This window comes from Brassica rapa, chromosome A09 (genome assembly GCF_000309985.2).
Source record: "Brassica rapa cultivar Chiifu-401-42 chromosome A09, CAAS_Brap_v3.01, whole genome shotgun sequence".
In the NCBI taxonomy this organism is placed as follows: domain Eukaryota; kingdom Viridiplantae; phylum Streptophyta; class Magnoliopsida; order Brassicales; family Brassicaceae; genus Brassica; species Brassica rapa.
In genome coordinates this window covers 32935060-32959403 of record NC_024803.2, presented here as the reverse complement: position 1 = coordinate 32959403, position 24344 = coordinate 32935060, and the positions used below count along the sequence as shown (strand labels likewise).

Genomic DNA, 24344 nt, shown 5'->3' with positions numbered 1-24344 from the left:
CAACATCTATTTTCACCACCATTGTACGAGCCATCACCTCCCCAGTAGCCTCCAATGTGTAATCTAAAGAAAATTGTCCTGTGGTGAACTGAGAATGAAAACTCATCAATAACTCAACAATTTTTGAAATTTCTATATGATACAGAGCGGAAAACACCAAACCAACTAACCTTAACATCTTTGAACCTTCGTTCGTCTCTATTCTCCTTCGAAACAGATGAAAATTATCAACAATCAGCTCTTACTCAGTCTGAATCTACAATGAAATCATGGTAATTGACGAAAATCATCGAAGAATTAAGTTAGGATTTGTGAATTTGGGGATTTTTTTCAAATTCTTCACGACAAAGAGAGTAAGGGCTCAGGCTTTTCAACGCCATGTTGTTTTAAAGACACTCCCTGCCGTTTCAAAGAGAAAACATGTTGTTTTTTACTCTTAATGAAACGCTACGTTTTGATTAAACGGAGTCTGTTACTATATCACGACAAAGTGGACGGAGGGTACTAAAATCTAACGGAATATAACTTTAGGGGATAAAACACAAGATAAATAGTTGAGGAATTTTTTTACGAAAAATCTTTAGTTGGAGGGATTAATTACTAAAAACCCTTGTTTCATCTCGTATCATTGCTTACCTCTCTTTATCTACGACCCAAGAAGTTTCTTTTCTTTAATTTTCCACAAAATATTTGCTATCTCCTCCCCTCCCCCTCTAATTCTTGATAAGACTTTCTTTATTTATGGTATTTTTAAAAATTTACCAAGACTAAATTGCAAACTAACCAAAATTGAAAGATTGATTACTTATTTTACCAAGACTAAATTGCAAACTAACCAAAATTGAAAGATTGATTACTTATTTTACCATAGTGTTATGTATATATACATTATGTTATTATGTTACTTTTTTGACTATTTCCCTGTAGTACCTTTTTATTAGTTATCATAATTCTCTAAAAAAATTGCAGAAAGTTGCAAATGATTTGAAGCTTCTTTGTTTGGTCCTGGTTTACCAAAAGATACTTCTATATCAGAACATTCATGGGTTTGACCAGAAAAAGAACACGTAAACCAGTAAGTAACGTGCTTGGATTCTTAACTATGGAAACAAATCTCATGAGACAGCAATTAAATCAAATAAAGAAACAAACGATAACTGATTGACCATAACATTCAAATGACAATAATACCCCCTCCGTCTTCAACCTCTGATCTCCGACAATGTCTTATTTAAACGAACTAAACTGAAAGCCCAATTTTCATTACAGAGCCTTGCCGACGTATCCTGTCTCCGACCAAATCCAGATCTCAAAAGCAAAAAAAAAAAACAACCACCAATGGCGTCTGAGAACAACGAGCCCAGATCCGAGGAAATGCCGAGGAAGATAGCACTGGTCACCGGAATCACCGGCCAAGACGGATCGTACCTCACCGAGTTCCTCCTCGAGAAAGGCTACGAAGTCCACGGCCTGATCCGCCGATCGTCCAACTTCAACACGCAGCGGATCAACCACATCTACATCGACCCCCACAACGCCGACAAGGCTCTGATGAAGCTCCACTACGCCGATCTCTCCGACGCGTCCTCCCTCCGCCGCTGGATCGACGTGATCAAGCCCGACGAAGTCTACAACCTCGCCGCGCAGTCTCACGTCGCCGTCTCCTTCGAGATCCCTGACTACACCGCCGACGTGGTCGCCACCGGCGCTCTCCGCCTCCTCGAAGCCGTCAGATCTCACACCGTCGACAGCGGTCGCACCGTCAAGTACTACCAGGCCGGATCTTCGGAGATGTTCGGAGCCACTCCGCCTCCGCAGGCCGAAACGACGCCGTTTCACCCCAGATCTCCCTACGCAGCGTCCAAAGTCGCTGCGCATTGGTACACCGTTAACTACCGCGAGGCCTACGGTCTCTTCGCGTGTAACGGGATCTTGTTCAACCACGAGTCGCCACGTCGCGGAGAGAACTTTGTCACGAGGAAGATCACGAGAGCCTTGGGGAGGATCAAGGTGGGTTTGCAGAGGAAGCTCTTCCTCGGGAACCTCCAGGCTTCGAGAGACTGGGGGTTCGCGGGGGACTACGTGGAGGCGATGTGGATGATGCTGCAGCAGGAGAAGGCGGATGATTACGTGGTGGCCACGGAGGAGTCGCATACGGTTGAGGAGTTTCTCGAGGTTTCGTTTGGGTACTTGGGGCTTAACTGGAAGGATCATGTGGAGATTGATAAGAGGTACTTTAGGCCGTCTGAGGTTGATAACTTGAAAGGAGATGCGAGCAAGGCCAAGGAAGTGTTGGGGTGGAAGCCCAAAGTGGGGTTTGAGAAGCTTGTGAAGATGATGGTTGATGAAGATCTTGCGCTTGCTAAGAGGGAGAAAGTTCTTGTTGATGCTGGTTACATGGATGCTCAGCAGCAGCCTTGATTCAGATTCTGATTCGAAATTTTCTGTCTTTTTTTTCTAAAAAAATATTTATTTTTTGCTTTTAATGGTTTGTTTTGTTGTGTCTTGTCGTTTTATTAAGTTATATCCAATTTGTTTCCCTCAATGAGTTGAGGATGAAGCAATAGTGAGTTTTGTATGGAAGGGGTTAGAGGAAGGACGTCCTCTGTTCTTTCTAGTCTTTGTATCTCCTAAAGCTTCATCAAACAAAATTGTCTCTTTTACTTTTCCCTTGATATTTGGCTCTATTCTACATAAACTCAGACATTACTTGATATAGAAAAGGTTTGGAAACAGAAAGTGAGAAGAAAAGACATATCATTCAAAAAATGGAACTAACTTTGGGGTTTTCTGTCGCACTCTAAAACTTCTTTTCCTTTTCATTTGCATCTTTGCACACTATCATGCAGACAGGAGGAGTTACACCTAAGAAACTACTACATCTATACTACATCTACAGAACTATGCTCTCAAAAATGATTACAGCAGAAACAAAATGCTCTACTATGACTTGTTATCTTGTTTCTGTAACCTCCTGTCTGCATGATAGTGTGCAAAGATGCAAATTAAAAGGCAAAGAGATTGTTCAGTGGGTAATTCACTCGGACCTGCTGCCTAAGAAACTACTGAACATAGTTTCCTTTCGAGAGCATAGTTTTGTCCTTGACTCAAACCTCTATGTCAACAAAGCTCAACGTTGGCTAACCTGCACGAGACCCTACTCTTAAGCAAACAGCTAATCACAGACAAATGTCAACACATTTTTAGCGAATTGGCATTTTGAAGTTACATTTCAGATCACTGACTCTCAGTCTCAGACCCAAATCAAAATTTACATATGCGAGTGTACCTCTCACTTAGAAGCTACACCACTTTCAATTGAATCAATTGGATTTCTGATATCCGACCCCTTTTTTTCTCTTTAATTACAATGTAGAGAGCGACAAAACGCTCCGTTTCCACAGGCTTGATTTTTTGGGACGGGGTTTAATAGAGAAGTTGAGGCCATACATCTCCTTTGACGCCAAATCCATGTCAACGAACCCCATCAGCTTCCCCACAACAGAGGCGCTCTCTCGGACATGCTCCATGTCTTTGTTCTCTGACCACAGACGATGCGCCAGCTGGAGCCGCCTGTGCTTTGTGTTCAGCCCAATGCCCCATCTCAAGAACAGGTTCTCTCTCTCTTCTTTGCTCAGTTTCTTCTGCATCAGCTGACTCAGCTTGTACCTCTCCCTGTTCAACGCCCTCAAGCTGTTTTGTTTCACAGCCCCAAACAGTTAATAACAATTACATTTCAAATAAATGTAATGTGCTTTATGTGAAGAGATGTACCTGGACATTGATGTAAGAGTGCGTCCGTTTTCGATAGTTTTGGTATTGTTGGTAAAGGTTTCTCTGATGCACTTGAGCCTACGGAGTTCTACTTCCATGTACAAGCAATCTTTCTGATCTCCTCTGAAGAGAAGGAAGAAGTAACTTCTATGTGCCATGGAAACGTTGCAATCATGCCACAGCTCTATTATCTCAATCTCGAGTCTGTTGAACTCCAACGACCAGTTCAGTGGCGATGTTAAATAGTCTTGTATGGGGTCCACTGCAGCGTCCTTGAAACTCTTTGGTGATCTCAGCGCCAAGAACTTCTGTTCTATGTCCTCCATCTGTCATAAAGACAACACTTTAATGTCGTATCGAGTATAGGTAAGCGGAAAGCAAAGCTCTGAGTGACCAAGTTAGTAAAACTAACCGATAAATGAATGATTCGCTTGTCTCTTTGACGACCAGTCTCTTCACCTTCATCCTGGCTGCTGGAACCTCTACCACTTCTCTGACGCTCAAAAACAGGAGCGCTAGAGGAAGACACCTGTGAGCTATTCAGTGATGGCTTTCTCTTTTTCTCAAACCAAGTTGCTGGCATGCTCATCTGGCTAAGATGCTTTGGTAATGGCGGCCTCTTGATGTTGGATGGTTTCAGGTTGCTCTCAGCTCTTTCTTTCTGATACCACCTTGTCGGTGTGTTAGCATCTCTCTCGTACTCATACAAAGCAGAGGAAGAACTCGATACAAAGCTTGTTCCGCAGCTTTGGCTTCCAGTTTGCGAATCCTTCTCAAGATGCCAATCATAAGGCTTTTCAGGAGACATAGTGAGAGAATCTGGATGTGTATGGTCTCTTATGTGGTTCGAAGACTCTTGAGGAGTTGCTTTGTCCGTTAGTGACAAAACACGACTTGGAGAGACTTTAGCGGGTTCACTTTTTTCTTTTGGTTGGACAAAGACAGCACTGACTTCCTTTACTTCTTCTTCTTCTTCTTCTTGAATTTCCGTTGGTGGTATTAAGTTCTTTGAATCTGGTATACATACTGGAAGGATACATGGCTCTGGATACATGATGATACCGGGAGACTCTGTTTCTATGCATCGAAGTTCCGTGCAAGTATCTTCAGAATCCACCTCACTTGGTTCGTCAATTTCTTGAAGTCTCTCCTCCTGGACACAAGACTGATCTTTCCTCTTCTGAATGTGCGGTTCGTTTTGACTTTCTTCCTCACGAATATTAAGTCGAACTTTAGTGAATTTCACAGGAGTTACAAACGAGAGGCGTTTCCCCGGGCTAGTTGCACCACCACCAGATTCTATCCTAATGTCTGAAAGCTGGAAGACATTCTCGTGAGAACCGTGCTCGGTTGATTGTGGGGAAATCATACTAGACTGATGAGCAGGGGTTTCTGGTGTTATATTTAGAGATTCCCAAGAACTGCGCACCCGCAGCTTGGGGTATTGATGTCCAAGAACCACCTGTACAAATACCAAGAAGGGATTATAAATCAAACAGTTGATTCGGTAAATATTCAAATTTGAAAATGACGTACATTTGGATGGTCTGAGTCTGTTGATAATATCTCCTTTCTTGGTGTTTCTCCAGTAACTTGTTGGAGATCCTCAATCCGAGAATAAGCCCGCTCTAATAGTTGTGCTAGCTGGAACACCTCTTTGTTTAGCTGTAAATAATGAAAGAGAATGAAGTTTTTAGAGTGAATGGATCATGAAAAGGATTTACATCACCAGTATTAATGCAGCTAACAGTGTCCGGTAATAATAATTACGGTCGTTCCAAGAAATTGTATTTTAACTGGTTTTAAGATTAAGATATCTTGATAGGTTGATTGAAGTAAATGGTAGTACCTTTTCAATCTGAAGGTCCTTCTCCATCAGCAATGCAGTTGTATCAGACACAACAAGAGCTTGACGAGGGCTTTTCAACTCACTCTCCAGTTTAGCCAACTCCCTTTGTAAATGTTTAACCAGAACTTTATCAGACATGACGACGTTGACTTGTGCATTTGTCGCCACCTCCTTTGCGCAGCTTGCGAATAACAATGTGTTTCTTGATTGCTCAACGTGGATTCCTGCAGGACTCAGGGTGCAGATTATAGCAGTTCTGGCGTTTCCTCCCAACGACGTCTGAAGTATGCGTGTCAGCTTTGAGTCTCTGAATGGGATGTGCCCAGTTTTTTCTTTACTGCATTAAGCTAACGATACCATTTAGTAATGTAAAAGGAAGGTACACAAGTTAATAGCAGCTGCAGAAAACTTGGTAACGCAACACAACTAGGTAATATTCATATGTTTCAGCTTGGGAACTCAATCAAAGACAATAAAGAGCAGCTCAGCAATCAATAAAGACAGGGGAATTTGCTTTAAAACTCGAAGAATAAAGAGTAGACTTAAGGTGTCACAAATCAGGGAACTTCATTGAAGCTAAAGGTGTTACATAGGCTAACCTTAGCTTTCGAATGACAGTTCCTAGCGTTAGTAAACTTCGGTTTATATGACCACCTTCTTTCAACCTTGTGCCAGCTGATAATGATTGAGACGCACGCTCGCTTCCCGCAAGATCAACAAAATTCTGCAGGATAATTAGCTAATCTATGAGCTTATTTCCTCTTTTTTTCCAGGATAATTTATGATAACAATTCAAAGTACATACCACTGTAGCTGTGAGTGTACTAAATTTTTCGTTCGCTAAATATTCACGTGCTGTGCTTTCAACCGTCTGTAAAAGATATCAGTCAGAAAAAGTTGCAAAAGAAGTTTGTTTACAGAAAAAAATGCCTTACCAATCTCAGAATCTGATGGGAGCGGGAACTAACTTCATTTAAAGCTGTTTCTCCAATTTGTCGTTGAGCTGCAAAAAATTAGATGATCCTAGTCAAATGGATGCTAAACATCAAAAGTATTAATGTACATACACGTTTTTAGAGTCAATACCTATACAGATTGATAAAAGTTCCTTAAAATGTTTCCAGTCCCGCAGAGTTTCTTCAGTTAATTTCTCAACAATTGTCCCTTTCTGTCAAGAAAGCAAATGACCAGCAAAGTAAGTATATGCATAACCAATTCCATAAGTGGTTAAGAATAATCAGCCAATCTCAACTTGTACCTCAGGATCATCTAGAATTCTGAGGGGACTAATGTCTGTGCTCAAGAGGTCTCTTACAGACTCATTATAGATCTCCATGGCTGAGAATTTCAGAACGAATTCTCTTTCCTTGTGCTGCAGAAACACACAATTGAAAAAGGCGAAAGTTAGTGAATAGACTCGAAATAGTGCGGTAAGATTACTGTCTACGAGTCTATCCTAAAGTTAATTTCACCTTCTCAATGTAGTCATATATATCAGCCAAGGCGTAATCAGTAATTCCACTCATGGTGTACGTCTTTCCACTGCTTGTTTGTCCATATGCAAAGACACTAGCTGAAACCAGTTGAAACGTGTATACAACTTGAGCCACAGTAGATAAAGACTAGAGAGCAGTACTGGGCATGCCTTACCATGAACCCCGCTAACAACAGAGAGAGCCACATCCTTCGCCCCTTGATCATATACGTCCTTGGTACAACACTCAGGGCCAAAGACTCTGTCTAGAGGCATAGGAAAGCTCAGCAAAAAGCATTTGATGAAGAAGCTAAGAAAGTCTTACCAAATGTGTAGGCAGTGGGGTACATGGAACGCTCGGAAATGGAAAGATGGCTCCTGTATATGACAGTTTCATCATTAATACACTCCCAATCAGCCACATCGTTCCTAACCCTTTCTCTGACACTTAATGGCCTCAGACGAACAGAAACAAAAATCTTCTCTTCTCTCCCGCTAGATCCTTGCATCTGATCCTCTATGGCAGCCATCTTCATCACTCACCTCCCTTCTCTCATCCTATCCCCAAAAGAAACCCGGACCAAAAATAACAGCAATGTCATAAATACATATATATATAAGGGAGAGAAGGTAATTAACAACGATGAGACAACCAAGTCACTGTAGATCACGACTCAAGTAATGAACTTTGTCTAATTTCATGTCTTGGGTAGAAGAATATTGTCTCTATCCACGTGTTTTTATATTCAACATATGTCAGCAGAGAATGAGAATGAAAATCAGTAACAACGTCGTCGTTCTTTTGAATCATTGTTTTGAGAGAGATAAACATATACTCCCTCCGTTTTTACAAAAAAAAAAACCATATATTCCATCCACTCTTAAAAGATGTATATTCTGGAAAAAAAAATTGTTTCAAAAAGATACAGTTTTTACTTTTTCAATGTATGATTTTATGAAAAACTGTAAGTTTCAAAAAAATTAATGGTGTTTATTGAATTTCTATTGGCTAAAAGTTATGAAAAATTGTTATTCACAAAAAACAATGCGTATTTAATGAGTTTTCTTAATATATGTGAAAAGTCTATAATAAGCATCTTTTAAAAACAGGGAGAGTAATATTTAAATGTCTTTCTTTTTCTTGCATAACTTTCAAGCTTACTCTTAAACTATTGTTATTGCCTACAATCACAATTCACAAACAAAACGAAACATATCAGTTACCTTTGGAGGAATTGACAATAATAAGTTTGCAAGGATTTTCACAGGAGTTTCTGCAGAATGTTGAGCAACTCCATGTGCAGTGAACTTTGACTGCTTATTACACCTGCTTCCACAAATAAACAACAAAGCCGTAAGACCCAAGTAATGTGAAGAGCCCCCAAAATTCATCTCACATTGGAATTTTTAAAATCAATGAATGTCACAAATTTCAAAAATTAAAAACCACAAGCATTTAACACGAATCCATCGCACATGCCACGCTCGTCAATTAAGAACAATCAAACGAAATTCTAACCTCTGCGTGACACCTGATGTACCGACGGAGGAGGAGATCGGAGAAAAATAAAACAGCAGAGATTCTTCCGTAGACCTATTACGCTCGTCAGAGCGATAAATCAGGTAATTGAAAAAAGAGAAAGAGAATCGGAATTGCGTAGCTGTTAAATTGGCTGCTTCATTGGTGGATTTAGGAATTCGCTAATTATAATTAGCGCGCCTAAAGAAAGAACCAGCATTACCAATTTAATCAGAGCTATTTTTATTATTGTTTCGTTAAATGGTTCTAGAGTTTTATTGTCTTGTTGCTTGCTGACAAATCATACAATTTGTCAAACATTACTTTTACTGCAAATTGAATTATGTTAATTTGCATTGTTTTAGATAAAAATTTAATGTCTTTTGATATTTGCGACTAATTACATAATATTGCATTTGTTTTTATTGATTGAATTAATTTTATTTAACTAGATTTTATGTAATTAATTTAAATTCTTTAAAATTTGGAATTTTAATATGTGTATTAATGTTAAATATAATCTAAAATGAAACAAAAAGAGTAAATAATAAGCAAAATTTGCCAACCAGTTGCAAAATTCCAAAGATCCCTCATCAATTATCATTGACCACATATATGACAAGTGCCAACATATGAAAAAGTGTGGCTCAGTTTGATTATCCACAGATTTCAGAAGAGAATAATAAATGTTCTTTAGACAATATATTTATTATATTCCTAAGAATAATAATTAACATTTATACAACCTTGATTTGGATTGAAGAGGGAGATTACATAGGTACAATTTTGTAATCACTGTTGGGTTTATTATCAGTTTTAAGTTGATAAATCACATCAATGGCCTAAACACGCATTATTTCAATCTTAATGGTACATCACATCACAACCACAAAAAGAAATTGCTTTACTCTGCAAGCAATGATTTCTATCACCATAATATTAGGCCTGGACGGATCCAGATATCCGAGAAATTTGGGGTATCCGGATTCGGATTCGGATCCAACTGATCCGTAAATTTAATATCCGGATCAGGATTCGTGGTTTTCGGATATCCGGATTTCGGATATCCGTTCCGATATTCTATTATCCGCGGATATCCAAATCCGGATCCGTAAAAATAATTAAAAATAATATTTTTTTAAAAAAATACTAATTTCTTAATATAATACATAGATCAAATATTTATAAATATATTTATATATGTCTATAATATTGTATAAACTAAAATATAATATTATAAGATTAATTCATGTATAAATATTAATATATCAAATATAAATACTAATGAAATTTAAAAATTTAATGTGTTTTAGAAATACGGATCCGGATATCCGAACCTAAAAATTAAAATATCTGGATTCGGATTCGGTTTGGATGGATCCAAGATTTTACTATCCGGATTCGGATCCGGGCACCCCGGATATCCTATTTTTTGGAGCGGATCCGGAGTGGATCTCGGATAATAAGTTCCAGGGCTACATAACCCTTCATGAATTTTTATTTCTCTTTGGTCTTTATAGTGATAAGTTAAGTTTTGGAAAAAAATATTTCACAAAACTATATATTTTAGTGTTTTCTATAAATCTTTTATTATTAAAAAGTAAACTGTACATACCATTCGAAAAGGGAAGCTAAACTAATCAAATAATCTTAAACGTACATGTAAAGTAGATAATCTTAATGGACCACTAAACTTAGCCTTTGGTACATATATAATTACCACTAAACTTAATATATATACAATTCTAAAACATAAAGTAACTTTAGCCAAAACAGAAAACATACGAAATAATTTATATGTAAGCCAAAATTTGCTTCAAAACCATATATTAATCGATACACTTATTAAAACGTCTACAGGATATGTTAGGAATCTCACACTGATGTTGACATGGAACCTATAAAAGTTCGACATAATACTAAGTACAAAATGATTCAAGTAGAATAGTACTTAATGATTCAAGTGAGGAATGTGTTGCTGATGCATATGTTAGTTTATGATTTGGTTTGAGATGCCTAAGAGCCAAAAATGTCACTATGCCCAATGAACATAGATTAATTTACTCTTTACCAACTATTTCTGAACTAAAACCATACAAAACTTTACAGATTCTAATCCATTTTATCTGTAGAGAAAATGGATGAAGTAGCCAGCAAACGCAAGACACAAACGGTGGAAGTCTCAGCGAAATAACAAACTCCAAGATCAAAAAAACATTTTCTCTATGCCACATGAAGATAACAATGCTCTAATAGTGTGTGTTTCACATATCCGAGATAAGAAGTTAAGAAAAGAGCTAGAATGCTACCTAAGGTAGCTCGAAGACACCCAAAGCAAAACATAGCTTAAGAGCGAAGACATGACTTCAAAACCTCTTGGTCCTTTGATGAAGGGTGGGATCACAGATACCATCAAGAAAGTCCCAATCAGCCACGAGAAGATGAAAGATCCACTCCTGTTTCATCACAACATCAACCTGATCAGTTGCAAATCCAAAAATCAATAATATAGTAAAAAGGCTTTGTGATTATTACCCGTAAAGGAAAGACCAGAACTTCTTCTTCAGCCTCTGGTGGATGAAGTAAAACGTAGCTATCACCGATAACAAAACCTGCAGAGTGGGTCCTTCTTCTGTCGGGAACAGAACCGTAAGAGCACCGAGAACTGCAAAGGTGACTGCCGTTTTGACAAGGAAAGCAGTGGCAGGAGTTTGGAACCTCTCGAAAACAAAGTTCACAGCTTTGGACTGTCTCACTTCCCGGACCTTCTTCGTTATGTCGATCTTGGGGTTCTTCCTCTCATGAAACTTCTGCATGATGATCTTGTCATGAGCTGATTCGATAGCGTCAACACTGGGTTTGTGACCAGAGTACTGCTGCATAAGAAAGTTCCTGGCGCCTTGAATCTCATCCTCTGAGGCCATCCGGCTTATCCCAAGCCGCTTGTATGGATCTTTGACATTGATCCGAGGGAACACAGCTGAACCAATGGAAGAAGTAGCCAGGAACATTAATCATTTTTGCTTCTATTACTGACAACAAGTTCAACTTTAAGTAGCAACAGAAGAACCATTTACAAGTATAACCAAGAGATGTGTATATATATATATACCAGTTGAATCATCTGCCACGTCACCAAAGGAAGAACTCATGGCACGGGGAATCATAGCATTGTTTCTTTGTGTAGGAAGTGCCAAACAAGCCCTATGCAACATCAAAGACAAAACCTCCATGAGAAAGAACTAGTACATGCTTAATCAAAGAATCTCCAAAACTACCTTTGAAGAAGAGGAGAAGCTGATGCATCTAGACGATTCAGTTTGGCAATAAGAGTAAAAGGTTGAGAGGTTCTCTGAGATGTACGCCAGCGAAAGTGAAACCTGGGCGGAGTTACGGTTAGCCCAGACGCAGTCATCATCTCGGGCAAAGAAGACCGGAGCTTTGCTTCACAAGCACCAAGTTCAATCCCTAAAATTCAAAAAAAAATAAAAAGAGAAACCCTAAACAATGGTGGCTAAACCAATTGCACAATTACTAATGCAATTAACGCAGCTAAAAACTGGAAGCAAACATCCTATATTATAAAGTTCAACTTCTCGCAGCTCCAGGGATTTAACCAAAAGCCAAGTCTTAATACTATAAATTTGAAGCAGCTTCGAGAACCAAAAGAGATAAAATGAAGAGATTACCAGACTAGAGTAGAAGAGAGTATCGCCGATGAAAACAATTTTCCTTTTCGTTTCTCGCAACGGATAGACCAAGGGCTACCTACCTGCACAAGTAATATATTTTGTATATTTGTGTTTTTGATTAATTTATCGGGTTTGGAACGCTGTTAACAACAATCCGTCGTAGTCTAGCTGGTTAGGATACTCGGCTCTCACCCGAGAGACCCGGGTTCGAGTCCCGGCGACGGAGCTCTTTTTTACTTTTCATCGTATACACGATATTAACTTTTTCAACTGAATAGAAGCTTATACCATTCATCTAAGTAAAAGATGTTTGTAATCATATTAGACAGAATGAATGGAAATAATATCCAGAGTAACTGTTATTATAAAACTTGATATAAACTAAACAACTGTACATCAATTTTTTCAGACATTTTAAAAGTTTTTTGGGTAATATCCATAGCATGCAGCTTTTGACGTTAGAGATTTACAGAGTTCTGTGGTAGAAGATAGCCCTCTCGAGCCAAAGCATAAATGCCAGCCCCCCTACAAAGACAAATAGATTGATCATTCACATGATGAGGGAGGAGTTTTCATTCAGCAATATACAACACATGAACTTGCAAAATATATGTCTACAGGAAAATTGAACATCAATGAAGAATTAGCAAAGGGCATACCTCCTCGAAGGTAGACGCACATCATGACTGGAACAAAGTTATGGTGGCTATATGACCGTTCTTCATCACCTGCAAAATATTAGCCCAACTTTAAAGCTTCGTCTAGCAATCTACACAAGGATAACAATTACTGAATTAAGGTTACTAGAAAAATCCTTCACCTCAAAAGCAACATCCTTATAGCCATACACATATGTCGATCCAAATGGGTTGCTAGTTGAGCCCTGTGTCTGAATCGCTGCTGGTCCACACTCCCCGAGTACTTCCTATAAGGCGAAAGCAAAGGTTTCATCACAAATGTCCTACCTCATTTGTTAACAGTGCTATTCTCAGTTATAATCATGCTGTTATTTTGATTATTTCCTCAATGCTTCCACACAAAATTCTTCAGATTATGAGCAATAGGGTTGGTCCAGGCCTAGGATAGACTAGCTTCCTATCATTTTCCTGTATGCTTGTATAACTTTGATCTGAAACTAATTACCTTAACCTGCTCCCAATTCGTGCTTGGAGTGATCTTGTTTCCACCTCTGTTTGCTTCTGTCTCACCCTCTCCAACTGAAAGCAGCAATAAAGCATAGTTTTCTTGAAAAATAAGACACACCACACATCTGCATAAAGGATAATTAATTGACATGAAGCTGCTACCATTTGCATCACTTACCAGAGATCACGAAGTTGCACTTTATGTATGAGTTGAAATCAGCATGACCAGGATAGTTGGTGTGAAGAACAAACTTCTTAGCCTTGTGAGTCTGTAAAAGAGGTAGAGTCAGTCATGGATGGAAAAAAACATATGAAGGGAGGGAACGTATTAACTCATTTTGACGAATTTCCTACCTCGCCGTCAAACAGGATGTCGAAACCACGAGTAAAATAGTTGTAGAAGTAATCACCACAAAGTGTTGTTTTTGGTCGTAGATCTGACGCGGAATGAATAACCATTTGATCTACCTGGAAAGCAAAGTACAAATTTAGAAGCAGAAACCCAAATGGGAAACGAACTGTGACATATTATGGAGGCAACATAGCAAGAGAAGCTAATGTAAGCAGCTGTTAGCGATTTACAGCAAACAAGTTTAGAGAGACGGGACCTGCTTTGGGTGGATCCCACAAGGTCGTCCTATTTCAGTCCATACATCCTGCACGGAGCATGAAATGATGAATTCCAAAGAAGATCCACAATAAGACAGGCACTAAGTTTACCTGTGGTGATGCACCAAAAGGCATATGCTGGCCTCCAACAGTAAAGTATAGTTCCTTCCCAAGCTGCATAAATATGTAAGGAAGTCATGCGAAGAGTTAGGAGGTGGCTTACTGCTAATCATGGTTACTAGTAGAAGTTAACCCCCAGTAAATGAAAAGATCAATCCACACCTTGACGTGAACCTCTTCCATATAAAGACTGCCAGGAGCCAAAGGAGGGACAGAAGCTCTATCCATCAGTTTTCCCACACCAACTTTTTTGTCACTTGATTTGTCATATATAGACACCCGGCATGTAACTGGTGTGGTGCCATCTGAAAACTCTAATGGTAGCGCCACTATGTAGAAGAAAGAGACAAGTCAGATATTGGGACAAGACAGAGAAAAAATAAACAGATTTCTCTTGGAATCAGGAGAAGAGCATACCTTCTCCATCATGGCAGCAGTCCGTGTACTGGTCGGGAATTGGAAACTCGAAAGATAGCCCCTGCCATCGTTAAAAAATGATAAACATTGACAGAAGAAATTCATGCATATATGGAAGAACAATGTGACCGTATTATCATCTCTTGCTCACCGGGTAGAACAGAGCGTAAACCCCTCTTTCTTTATCATAAATCCCAGGAAAGGTCGGTCCAAAAAGTGCATAAACAGCCACAAACGTAGCCAGAGTTGATGGACCTCTGAAGTAGAAGAAAAAAGACAAGTCATTACAACAGTAAACTACACCAAACTCATAGCTTTTAACTCACCCAATCGTAGAATTTCCGTAACGCATCTGGAGCCGCTTGACATCATATATCTCAATAAGGCGCAACCTCTGCAAACAAAATTTGGAGGAACAATAACAAAACTAGAGTGTATCTTTAAATCACAATAAAGAATAAATAAGGATAATGTTTCCAACACAAAAGATCAAAAACAAGTATGAAGCACAGTACCTGAGACGAGGGATCAAAGCGAAGATGAAAGCCATGATCCGGAAAGCTAATAACAACATCCAGCTTCAGAGGATCCTACGCAAGCCAAAAGAATCATAGAAAATCCAAAACAAAAATCAAGAAGCAGTGAATCAGAGTGATGAGTACAAACCTCGTCGTAGTATTTGACATGGACAACATCATATACGTTAGGATCCTGCTCTATTTTCCCAAACGCATCACAAATTGGCATTCCTGAGAAACAACACCATCGTCGGTCAAACTGATCGGAATCGTCGATCAAACTGATCGGAGGCTGAACAGTGTTATGGTGAACTAAAATACAACGGTTGCTAATACTATAAGCAATCAAAAGAATCCTAAAACGGCACGCAATCGCCGATCGCAAACCGATGCCGATCGTCATCTTCCAAGTCCGATAACGATGATTAACTGATCCTCGAGTTCCGAAACTAAAGAAAAGCAGCAGAGATTTTGAGAGAAATCGCATACCGATATAGAAAGGTCCGATGCCGACGCCGGGTTTGAGATCGAAGACTGTGGAGCCCATGGCGGTACCTTCCAATCGTCGGCTTGTTCTCTGCATCGTCGATTTACCGCCGATTTTGGAGTAATCCTTCATTTTGTGATCGGTTTCTTGGCCGGAGACGATAACAATCTTCCTTTTTTTTTTTCTTTTTTTTTTTGGGTTGTTGTTGCGCGCAAGAGAGGATAACTACTTTTACACCCAAAAAAGGTTACTTATGAAGACGGGTCGGGTCTTTTCGCACTTGACGTACTAAATTCATTTAACTTTTTTAACTGAGGAATACAGTAAGATAACACTAAAAACAATTTTATACAAAAATAGTTTCTAAAAATTAAAATAACCTAAGTTTTAGTATTAAATAGGTAACAAAGATTTTCCCTAGATTAAGACTTAGATTTTAGAGACTTGATTAGGTAAAGGATTTAGGGATTCGAGTTCGGATTCAAAATTTAAGTTATAAAATTATCTGGAAAATGAGTTTTGAAAAAAGAATTTCGAGAAAAAAATCTTTTCTCACTCTGTAGCAGTGGCCAGGATCAAATTTCATAGGGGTCATTTACTAAAATTAGTTATGTAATATTATTAAGAGATTATAAAGATCGGTCAAAAAAGAATTGATCTTGAGTAGTGGCAAATCCATGTAGAGAGATGGGGTGTCATCTAACACCCGTTAAATCTCTAAATATTCTGTTTTGTTCACAAAATACATGTAAATTCAGTAGTTCTAGTGGTTAAGTGACCCTCTTTAACACCCCTAAACCATGGTTCAAATACAATCACTGATACATCTATTTTTTTTAAGTATATATCTTGACACAAGTAAAAATCCTTCCTGGTTCCGCCATTGATCTTGAGTTATAGGGGTCAACCCGGTGATTTTTAACCAAATATTCTAGCAACTGCGTAATATAAATAAATAAATTTCATAATTTCAAAAAATCACAGGGGTCAGCTGACCCTCATCCCCACCACTTAGCTCCGCCACTGCTCTGAAGTAACAATTTTCTATAGTCTAAATGTGAAAATTGAGTAGTTGCCGAATCTTGTCTATTTTTGGGAAAAAATCAAAATTCTTTTTTAAGTTTTAAAACCAAAAATTTTGAAAAAAGTTTTGAATATTTTATTTTAATATAAATATGTATAATATTTATAATATGTATGTATATAATATGTATAATACTAAATATTTATATATATATATGTATATGATATGAGTATAAATGTTTTTACCTCTGTAATAAATCATATTATGATCATTTTTATCCTTGTCTATCTTTTTAGTCATAACATATTTTTAGGTCTATTTAGAAGATTTATCGTTTTAATTCAACGTAGAAATTTTAAACATATTATTCTGATTATAATATTTATATTGTAGTAACTTTTTTATCAGAGCTGTTAACGTTTTATGGTGAACTAAAATACAACGGTTGCTAATACTATACGCAATCAAAAGAATCCTAAAACGGCACGCAATCGCCGATCGCAAACCGATGCCGATCGTCATCTTCCAAGTCCGATAACGATGATTAACTGATCCTCGAGTTCCGAAACTAAAGAAACGCAGCAGAGATTTTGAGAGAAATCGCATACCGATATAGAAAGGTCCGATGCCGACGCCGGGTTTGAGATCGAAGACTGTGGAGCCCATGGCGGTACCTTCCAATCGTCGGCTTGTTCTCTGCATCGTCGATTTACCGCCGATTTTGGAGTAATCCTTCATTTTGTGATCGGTTTCTTGGCCGGAGACGATAACAATCTTTCTTTTTTTTTTTCTTTTTTTTTTGGGTTGTTGTTGCGCGCAAGAGAGGATAACTACTTTTACACCCAAAAAAGGTTACTTATGAAGACGGGTCGGGTCTTTTCGCAGTTGACGTACAAAATTCATTTAACTTTTTTAACTGAGGAATACAGTAAGATAACACTAAAAACAATTTTATACAAAAATAGTTTCTAAAAATTAAAATAACCTACGTTTTAGTATTAAATAGGTAACAAAGATTTTCCCTAGATTAAGACTTAGATTTTAGAGACTTGATTAGGTAAAGGATTTAGGGATTCGAGTTCGGATTCAAAATTTAAGTTATAAAATTATCTGGAAAATGAGTTTTGAAAAAAGAATTTCGAGAAAAAAATCTTTTCTCTCTCTGTAGCAGTGGCCAGGATCAAATTTTATAGGGGTCATTTACTAAAATTAGTTATGTAATATTATTAAGAGATTATAAAGATCGGTCAAAAAAGAATTGATCTTGAGTAGTGGCAAATCCATGTAGAGAGATGGGGTGTCATCTAACACCCGTTAAATCTCTAAATATTCTGTTTTGTTCACAAAATACATGTAAATTCAGTAGTTCTAGTGGTTAAGTGACCCTCTTTAACACCCCTAAACCATGGTTCAAATACAATCACTGATACCTCTATTTTTTTTAAGTATATATCTTGACACAAGTAAAAATCCTTCCTGGTTCCGCCATTGATCTTGAGTTATAGGGGTCAACCCGGTGATTTTTAACCAAATATTCTAGCAACTGCGTAATATAAATAAATAAATTTCATAATTTCAAAAAATCACAGGGGTCAGCTGACCCTCCTCCCCACCACTTAGCTCCGCCACTGCTCTGAAGTAACAATTTTCTATAGTCTAAATGTGAAAATTGAGTAGTTGCCGAATCTTGTCTATTTTTGGGAAAAAATCAAATTCTTTTTTAAGTTTTAAAACCAAAAATTTTGAAAAAAGTTTTGAATATTTTATTTTAATATAAATATGTATAATATTTATAATATGTATGTATATAATATGTATAATACTAAATATTTATATATATATATATGTATATGATATGAGTATAAATGTTTTTACCTCTGTAATAAATCATATTATGATCATTTTTATCCTTGTCTATCTTTTTAGTCATAACATATTTTTAGGTCTATTTAGAAGATTTATCGTTTTAATTCAACGTAGAAATTTTAAACATATTATTCTGATTATAATATTTATATTGTAGTAACTTTTTTATCAGAGCTGTTAACGTTTTATGGTGAACTAAAATACAACGGTTGCTAATACTATACACAATCAAAAGAATCCTAAAACGGCACGCAATCGCCGATCGCAAACCGATGCCGATCGTCATCTTCCAAGTCCGATAACGATGATTAACTGATCCTCGAGTTCCGAAACTAAAGAAACGCAGCAGAGATTTTGAGAGAAATCGCATACCGATATAGAAAGGTCCGATGCCGACGCCGGGTTTGAGATCGAAGACTGTGGAGCCCATGGCGGTACCTTCCAATCGTCGGCTTGTTCTCTGCATCGTCGATTTACCGCCGATTTTGGAGTAATCCTTCATTTTGTGATCGGTTTCTTGGCCGGAGACGATAACAATCTTCCTTTTTTTTTCTTTTTTTTTTGGGTTGTTGTTGCGCGCAAGAGAGGATAACTACTTTTACACCCAAAAAAGGTTACTTATGAAGACGGGTCGGGTCTTTTCGCAGTTGACGTACTAAATTCATTTAACTTTTTTAACTGAGGAATACAGTAAGATAACACTAAAAACAATTTTATACAAAAATAGTTTCTAAAAATTAAAATAACCTACGTTTTAGTATTAAATAGGTAACAAAGATTTTCCCTAGATTAAGACTTAGATTTTAGAGACTTGATTAGGTAAAGGATTTAGGGATTCGAGTTCGGATTCAAAATTTAAGTTATAAAATTATCTGGAAAATGAGTTTTGAAAAAAGAATTTCGAGAAAAAAATCTTTTCTCTCTCTGTAGCAGTGGCCAGGATCAAATTTTATAGGGGTCATTTACTAAAATTAGTTATGTAATATTATTAAGAGATTATAAAGATCGGTCAAAAAAAGAATTGATCTTGAGTAGTGGCAAATCCATGTAGAGAGATGGGGTGTCATCTAACACCCGTTAAATCTCTAAATATTCTGTTTTGTTCACAAAATACATGTAAATTCAGTAGTTCTAGTGGTTAAGTGACCCTCTTTAACACCCCTAAACCATGGTTCAAATACAATCACTGATACCTCTATTTTTTTTAAGTATATATCTTGACACAAGTAAAAATCCTTCCTGGTTCCGCCATTGATCTTGAGTTATAGGGGTCAACCCGGTGATTTTTAACCAAATATTCTAGCAACTGCGTAATATAAATAAATAAATTTCATAATTTCAAAAAATCACAGGGGTCAGCTGACCCTCCTCCCCACCACTTAGCTCCGCCACTGCTCTGAAGTAACAATTTTCTATAGTCTAAATGTGAAAATTGAGTAGTTGCCGAATCTTGTCTATTTTTGGGAAAAAATCAAATTCTTTTTTAAGTTTTAAAACCAAAAATTTTGAAAAAAGTTTTGAATATTTTATTTTAATATAAATATGTATAATATTTATAATATGTATGTATATAATATGTATAATACTAAATATTTATATATATATATATGTATATGATATGAGTATAAATGTTTTTACCTCTGTAATAAATCATATTATGATCATTTTTATCCTTGTCTATCTTTTTAGTCATAACATATTTTTAGGTCTATTTAGAAGATTTATCGTTTTAATTCAACGTAGAAATTTTAAACATATTATTCTGATTATAATATTTATATTGTAGTAACTTTTTTATCAGAGCTGTTAACGTTTTATGGTGAACTAAAATACAACGGTTGCTAATACTATACGCAATCAAAAGAATCCTAAAACGGCACGCAATCGCCGATCGCAAACCGATGCCGATCGTCATCTTCCAAGTCCGATAACGATGATTAACTGATCCTCGAGTTCCGAAACTAAAGAAACGCAGCAGAGATTTTGAGAGAAATCGTATACCGATATAGAAAGGTCCGATGCCGACGCCGGGTTTGAGATCGAAGACTGTGGAGCCCATGGCGGTACCTTCCAATCGTCGGCTTGTTCTCTGCATCGTCGATTTACCGCCGATTTTGGAGTAATCCTTCATTTTGTGATCGGTTTCTTGGCCGGAGACGATAACAATCTTCCTTTTTTTTTTCTTTTTTTTTTGGGTTGTTGTTGCGCGCAAGAGAGGATAACTACTTTTACACCCAAAAAAGGTTACTTATGAAGACGGGTCGGGTCTTTTCGCAGTTGACGTACTAAATTCATTTAACTTTTTTAACTGAGGAATACAGTAAGATAACACTAAAAACAATTTTATACAAAAATAGTTTCTAAAAATTAAAATAACCTAAGTTTTAGTATTAAATAGGTAACAAAGATTTTTCCCTAGATTAAGACTTAGATTTTAGAGAATTGACTAGATTTTGACCTGCACGTCCGTGCGGGTGTATTTTAAAAAAAAATATGATGCTATTTGATTTTTATATCACTATTTAGGGTTGGACAAAAAACTCGAATTCGAAAAATTGAACCGATCCCAATCCGAATAAGTAGTACTAAATTCGAACCGGAATTGATTAAATATCCGAATTATTCAAAATTTTAGTATTTGAAGAACTGAAATCTAATCCGATCTGAACCGAAGTATTTTGGGTATCCAAAATAGATTTATATACTTATATATATTAATTATTTTTAGATTTAATATATATAAAAACATCCAGAATATATATGATACTTTTAAGTTCGCTTAAATGCTTAAAAATATATACAAATAATCAAACGTAAATATCTTAAATTGTTAAAATATACTCAAAACTCCAAAAATATTTAAATAATTATTAATTCTCTATCCAAATATTTAAACCAAACCTATTTAAATTGGTTATCCAAATCCGAACCAAATCCTCAAATATCTGAACTGAACACGAAATCCAAAAAAAACCCGAAAACGAAAACGAACTCGAATGCGCACCCCTAATCACTATTATATATATATATATATATATCATATATGTGTCATCATAGGTTACAAAATATGTGTTATCATATAATTAATCGTATTTTATACGTACCATCAAATAAGCTTTCTTATAATTAATAGTATTTTATACGTACAATCATATAAATAATCACATATATTATATTTTAAAATTTAATGTGAAATATAAAAACCATAATTTAAGTTGGTGTTTGAAATTGAGCTTTGTATTGTATTTTTCTTATATATATTAAAAACATTTTTATAATAGTTATTGGAAAATATGTTAGTAAAAATAAAATTTTGAATATATATATATATATATTCTTTTGAATGAATTTTTGATATAAATCAATTTTAAATTATTATTTTGATTTGAATATATATATTAAGTAACATAGACCTATTACATTTTAATATGATGTAATGGACTTTTAATTTTGTTAGTAGCATAAACCCATTTTTTTTTTCATAACTTACTGCTATCCATATTTCCAAAAATTACTATTTTTAACTACTATCTATATTGCCAAACAATCTCAATGTGTACTTCAACTTTAATAATATAGATTTTAACACAAAATGAAAAAATCATATACAGTTATACTATGCTCTCACATATATTATACAACATACACGTAATTTAAAATAAGTTTTAGTACTTTAATTTTGTTCTTTTAAGGTTTAGTTTAAAAAAATTTTACGTTGAATATCTTTCATATATAGTTAATCTAGAATTTTTATAATTTATGGAATATCATATGTTCATTTATCCATGGTGTCTTACAAAAAAAAGATGGACACATAAATTATGTTCATAAATATATAGAAAAGAAATAAACGATCAAAGCAACTGATGTTCTAGATTTGCAAACTCCAACGGTAACCAATGAATTAAATAGATGCAATTAGGTGATTAACCAATGAATTAAAATTTACCTATTAATTAGGAACAAAATCTGCGAGTTAACTGAGTGGATCTGATTTTGATTAGGTGACAGGAAACAAAATATTGATTAAACATTTTTAAACATTAATATAGGAATGGCATGGCTTGTAATTATCAAAGTAAATTAAGGGTTAATTTAAACTTGTACTTCAGTTTTAATAGATTAGATGTGAAATATAAAAACCATAATTTAAGTTGGTGTTTGAAATTGAGCTTTGTATTGTATTTTTCTTATATATATTAAAAATATTTTTATAATAGTTATTGGAAAATATGTTAGTAAAAATAAAAATTTGAATATATATATATATATATATATATTCTTTTGAATGAATTTTTGATATAAATCAATTTTAAATTATTATTTTGATTTGAATATATATATCAAGTAACATAGACCTAATACTTTTTAATATAATGTAATGGACTTTCAATTTTGTTAGTAGCATAAACCCATTTTTTTTTTCATAACTTACTGCTATCCATATTTCCAAAAATTACTATTTTTAACTACTATCTATATTGCCAAACAATCTCAATGTGTACTTCAACTTTAATAATATAGATTTTAACACAAAATGAAAAAATCATATACAGTTATACTATGCTCTCACATATATTATACAACATACACGTAATTTAAAAATAAGTTTTAGTACTTTAATTTTGTTCTTTTAAGGTTTAGTTTAAAAAAATTTTACGTTGAATATCTTTCATATATAGTTAATCTAGAATTTTTTTCATTCAAAAAAAAATCTAGAATTTTTATAATTTATGGAATATCATATGTTCATTTATCCATGGTGTCTTACAAAAAAAAGATGGACACATAAATTATGTTCTAGATTTGCAAACTCCAACGGTAACCAATGAATTAAATAGATGCAATTAGGTGATTAACCAATGAATTAAAATTTACCTATTAATTAGGAACAAAATCTGCGAGTTAACTGAGTGGATCTGATTTTGATTAGGTGACAGGAAACAAAATATTGATTAAACATTTTTAAACATTAATATAGGAATGGCATGGCTTGTAATTATCAAAGTAAATTAAGGGTTAATTTAAACTTGTACTTCAGTTTTAATAGATTAGATTAGGTAAAGGATTTAGGGATCCGAGTTCAGATTCAAAATTTAAATTATAAAACTAAAATAATAATTTTAAGAATATTTCTTGAAAAGGAGTTTTGAAAAAAGAATTTCGAGAAAAAAAAACGTTTATCTCTCTGTAGCAGTGTCCATCATCAAATTTCATAGGAGTCATTTACAAAATTAGTTATCTATACTATTATTTATGAAGTAATTTTGCTTATTTGTCATGAATTAATAAGTATTCATAAGAAAGTTATGCCCGCATGTGAGTCTCGTTGATGGCTACAATGTCAAGATAGGGATAAAACCTCAAGGAGGTACCGGGGATTGCAAATATGCAGGCTGCTCCTCCGACCTCAACTCGATTTGCCCTAACGAGCTTAAACCTAATTAAAACATGACAAGTAAACAAAATTACCTAAAATCATGAAAATAATGACAAATAAGCAAAATCACTTCATAAATAATAGTATAGATTTAAATAATTTAACTATAAACTTTGTAACGAGATATATAATTATTTTTATTTTGTTTATTTGTCATTTTCTCCATGATTTTACTTAATTTTGCTATTTTCATATTTTTTTTAGGATTTAGCTAAGTCATTAATTTATTATTAGTTTTCTCTGGGTCATTAATTTATTAATTTAAATAATATAACTATTTCAAGATTTGCAATTAGATATATAATTTTAAAATAAATTTTGTAACTTTGATGAGTTAGAACCAATTCTTATTATTTTGTTTTAAAATCATATTTGTTATTGGTAATTTAAAATTATATTTATTACTGGAT

At 35.3% G+C, this 24344-nt stretch overlaps 4 protein-coding genes and 1 non-coding gene across 8 annotated transcripts; 2 read left to right on the top strand and 3 right to left on the bottom strand.

Moving 5' to 3' along the window:
* Positions 1–951: 951 nt before the first annotated feature.
* Positions 952–2675, top strand: LOC103841032 (GDP-mannose 4,6 dehydratase 1). The gene is made up of 2 exons (XM_009117546.3): positions 952–1075; positions 1270–2675. The coding sequence occupies exons 1-2, from the start codon at positions 1043–1045 to the stop codon at positions 2419–2421; spliced, it is 1185 nt and encodes a 394-aa protein (XP_009115794.2). The 5' UTR covers positions 952–1042; the 3' UTR covers positions 2422–2675.
* Positions 2676–3176: 501 nt separating this feature from the next.
* Positions 3177–9431, bottom strand: LOC103841031 (kinesin-like protein KIN-7G). Of its 4 annotated transcripts, XM_033281080.1 has the most exons (16): positions 8617–9415; positions 8322–8424; positions 7423–7655; positions 7274–7363; positions 7096–7196; positions 6882–6995; positions 6710–6791; positions 6559–6626; positions 6429–6494; positions 6223–6347; positions 5624–5960; positions 5311–5439; positions 4344–5236; positions 4187–4313; positions 3775–4100; positions 3177–3693 (listed from the first exon to the last, which is right to left on the bottom strand). In XM_033281080.1, exons 3-16 carry the CDS (start codon positions 7631–7633, stop codon positions 3366–3368), a joined length of 2997 nt encoding a protein of 998 aa, XP_033136971.1. In that variant the 5' UTR covers positions 7634–7655; positions 8322–8424; positions 8617–9415; the 3' UTR covers positions 3177–3365. The 4 variants fall into 4 exon arrangements, with proteins under 4 accessions (XP_033136971.1, XP_033136969.1, XP_033136970.1 ...); XM_033281078.1 differs by having other exon boundaries at positions 4187–5236; positions 8617–9431; XM_033281079.1 differs by having other exon boundaries at positions 4187–5236; positions 7423–7643; positions 8320–8424; positions 8617–9411.
* A 1293-nt stretch (positions 9432–10724) lies between these two features.
* Positions 10725–12375, bottom strand: LOC103841030 (protein CHAPERONE-LIKE PROTEIN OF POR1, chloroplastic). Its single transcript, XM_009117543.3, has 5 exons — positions 12306–12375; positions 11895–12084; positions 11729–11820; positions 11152–11596; positions 10725–11072 (listed from the first exon to the last, which is right to left on the bottom strand). The coding sequence occupies exons 2-5, from the start codon at positions 12032–12034 to the stop codon at positions 10922–10924; spliced, it is 828 nt and encodes a 275-aa protein (XP_009115791.1). The 5' UTR covers positions 12035–12084; positions 12306–12375; the 3' UTR covers positions 10725–10921.
* Positions 12376–12461: 86 nt separating this feature from the next.
* On the top strand, positions 12462–12534 carry TRNAE-CUC. Its single transcript has one exon. It is a non-coding gene; the product is annotated as a tRNA-Glu (tRNA).
* A 45-nt stretch (positions 12535–12579) lies between these two features.
* LOC103841029 (UPF0183 protein At3g51130) lies at positions 12580–15873 on the bottom strand. The gene is made up of 15 exons (XM_009117542.3): positions 15607–15873; positions 15266–15348; positions 15115–15189; positions 14926–14993; positions 14751–14856; positions 14600–14660; positions 14345–14511; positions 14174–14236; positions 14062–14109; positions 13808–13921; positions 13632–13722; positions 13452–13525; positions 13129–13233; positions 12968–13036; positions 12580–12833 (listed from the first exon to the last, which is right to left on the bottom strand). Exons 1-14 carry the CDS (start codon positions 15734–15736, stop codon positions 12989–12991), a joined length of 1233 nt encoding a protein of 410 aa, XP_009115790.1. The 5' UTR covers positions 15737–15873; the 3' UTR covers positions 12580–12833; positions 12968–12988.
* Positions 15874–24344: the final 8471 nt, after the last annotated feature.